Consider the following 1,339-nt stretch of genomic DNA (forward strand, 5'->3'; position numbering starts at 1 on the left):
TAAATTAAATAATCATTTATTTCAGGCAAGACCCATACAAGTGTTAGTAACAGGACCTAAATACTAATGTTAGAGTACAATTTTCATTAAAACCTACCATGCAAGACAATATATTATCTACTTAAAGCTAAGATAATTACAATACCGGGTGAGCCATACATACACAAAACTTTTTGTTTACTTACATTTAATTTTAAAAATTTGACTAGCATCACGTATGTAAATAATTAAAACATTAATAAAAATAATTCATTTATGTCAGCAAAAATATACTTAATATCAATAAAAATACAATTATTATATTATTCAATCAGATTCAGTCAATACATTGGAATATAAATTAAATTAAAAATTAAATAACTGTTACAATAACGAAACAATTAAACAACATTACTACTACAAATACTAACTATCATAATTTATAAAGCTGGAGTGCAGACCGATCCATCTACGCATCATCGGTGAGTCCCACCTCCCGGAAAACACCCTCAGGATGCTGTTCGGACTCCCCAGCAGCCTATCTAGCACGGAGGCACAGCGTTTCCTTATAATCGCATGGAAGCCATCAACGCTTGCCTCCGCAAACATGCCTGATGCACTGCACCTCCGCCGAAAACCGAGCAACATCCTGAAGGCGTCATTATATTGCACTCGAAGAGCGCTGTACGTCCTCTGCGTATAATTGACCCATAGGTTACAGGTATAGAAGCACTGGCAGTATGCCCTGAATAGAGTTATTTTAACTTCCCTAGTGCACCCTGAAAACCTACGTGCCAACATATTGCAGCGGACGGACAGCGCCCGTCTCTCCCTCTCGATGTCCATGTTGTCACAGAGATCCTCAGTCACCCAGTGACACAGATATTTGAAGTGCCTGACTCTGTTCAGGTTTGTGCCACATAGAGTAATCGGTGGCAGGGCCTCATACGTTTTAGCACCCGCTTTGAAAATTAGGAATTCGCTTTTCTTGGCGTTATATCTGAGTCCATGTGCTCCTGCGTATCTCTCACAGATACCGATTAGGGTTTGCAAAGCACCCAGAGATGGCGCCAGCAACACCATGTCGTCTGCATAGCTGAAGTTGTTCATAAAAACACCGTCAACCGAGCATCCGACATTGGCATAACGACATTCAACGGTATATTGAGGGTTTATAATAGACCCCCGAAAACTTCAGACCACATCGTTCCAAACCACGTACGAGTCTGAATTCTTAATAATTGATTAATAAAAATAAAGTTTAAGATTTGATAAAAACTGATAAAATACTATATTTTAGGTATTTTATTGTACAATTAAAATAATGAACTCAAAAAATACACAGATTATCACGCAAAAT

General features: G+C 37.9%; 1 protein-coding gene across 1 annotated transcript; it reads right to left on the reverse strand.

Moving 5' to 3' along the window:
- Nucleotides 1-405: 405 nt before the first annotated feature.
- On the reverse strand, nucleotides 406-1,062 carry LOC134789752 (uncharacterized). The gene has a single exon (XM_063760382.1). The coding sequence runs from the start codon at nucleotides 1,060-1,062 to the stop codon at nucleotides 406-408; it is 657 nt and encodes a 218-aa protein (XP_063616452.1).
- Between the last annotated feature and the right edge of the window lie 277 nt (nucleotides 1,063-1,339).

The sequence above is a fragment of the Cydia splendana genome, chromosome 4, assembly GCF_910591565.1.
Source record: "Cydia splendana chromosome 4, ilCydSple1.2, whole genome shotgun sequence".
NCBI classification, from domain to species: domain Eukaryota; kingdom Metazoa; phylum Arthropoda; class Insecta; order Lepidoptera; family Tortricidae; genus Cydia; species Cydia splendana.